At 37.0% G+C, this 767-nt stretch overlaps 1 protein-coding gene across 1 annotated transcript; it reads left to right on the forward strand.

The window, feature by feature from the left end:
- Nucleotides 1-118: 118 nt before the first annotated feature.
- Nucleotides 119-720, forward strand: LOC103523517 (the record flags this gene model as incomplete). The annotated part of the gene is made up of 2 exons (XM_008488557.2): nucleotides 119-374; nucleotides 516-720. Coding segments are annotated over exons 1-2 (431 nt in total), but the record flags the coding sequence as incomplete, so codon positions are not given.
- Between the last annotated feature and the right edge of the window lie 47 nt (nucleotides 721-767).

The following is a 767-nucleotide window of genomic DNA, read 5'->3' on the forward strand; positions in this document are numbered from 1 at the left end:
AACACAGGCTAGAAATTTCAAGGCAACATGAATAAGGATGAATAATAGAGGGAGAATGAGAAAAAAGACAAATAGGGAAAGAAACAGCCTGCCTTGATGGGATAGATAGTCATCAATTAAATTTGATTTTCTTCTCTTATTCCAGCTCATGTACAGTGCTGTGTCTATAGCCTCATTTATAATCACTGATGTGGAAGTCAAATGTGATCTCTACTTTGTTATGATTTATTGCAATGTCACCACCTGGATTCTCACCGCACTCTCTCAGGATTACTTCCGACGTAAACATTACTACTTGAAACTACGAGGTTATATCACTTTTTATAAGGAGGTGCAGCCTTATATTATTCTCACATTCTTTGTGGCTTCCATCGGTAAGTATGACATACTTCATTGGTAAGTCTTTTAATATGATGGCTTAGTTCTGTTTCTTGGACAATACCTCACCAAACACTTGGTGTCATATTTTATTTTTGTCCCACTTTCTGTGTATTCTATTGTTTGTCTCATTTCAGGAAATATCCTCATGATTGCTCTTCTGGCCACATTTCTCATTATCAACCAAAACAAACTTTTCACATGTGGTACCGAAGACTTTCTCTCTTCCCCAGCTAATCAGTTGTCTGCCCTTGTGTTGATTCAGTGTCTTGCTATCCTATATCTCATGATCAAATACACACGTAAGTCTAACCCAAATACTAAAATTAGGTTCACACTAAGGTCAGTCAACATCAACCTCAGTCAGAGGAAGGTAGACACTTTTTTTT

The sequence above is a fragment of the Diaphorina citri genome, unplaced genomic scaffold (assembly GCF_000475195.1).
Source record: "Diaphorina citri unplaced genomic scaffold, Diaci psyllid genome assembly version 1.1 scaffold25399, whole genome shotgun sequence".
Classification (NCBI taxonomy): Eukaryota; Metazoa; Arthropoda; class Insecta; order Hemiptera; family Psyllidae; genus Diaphorina; species Diaphorina citri.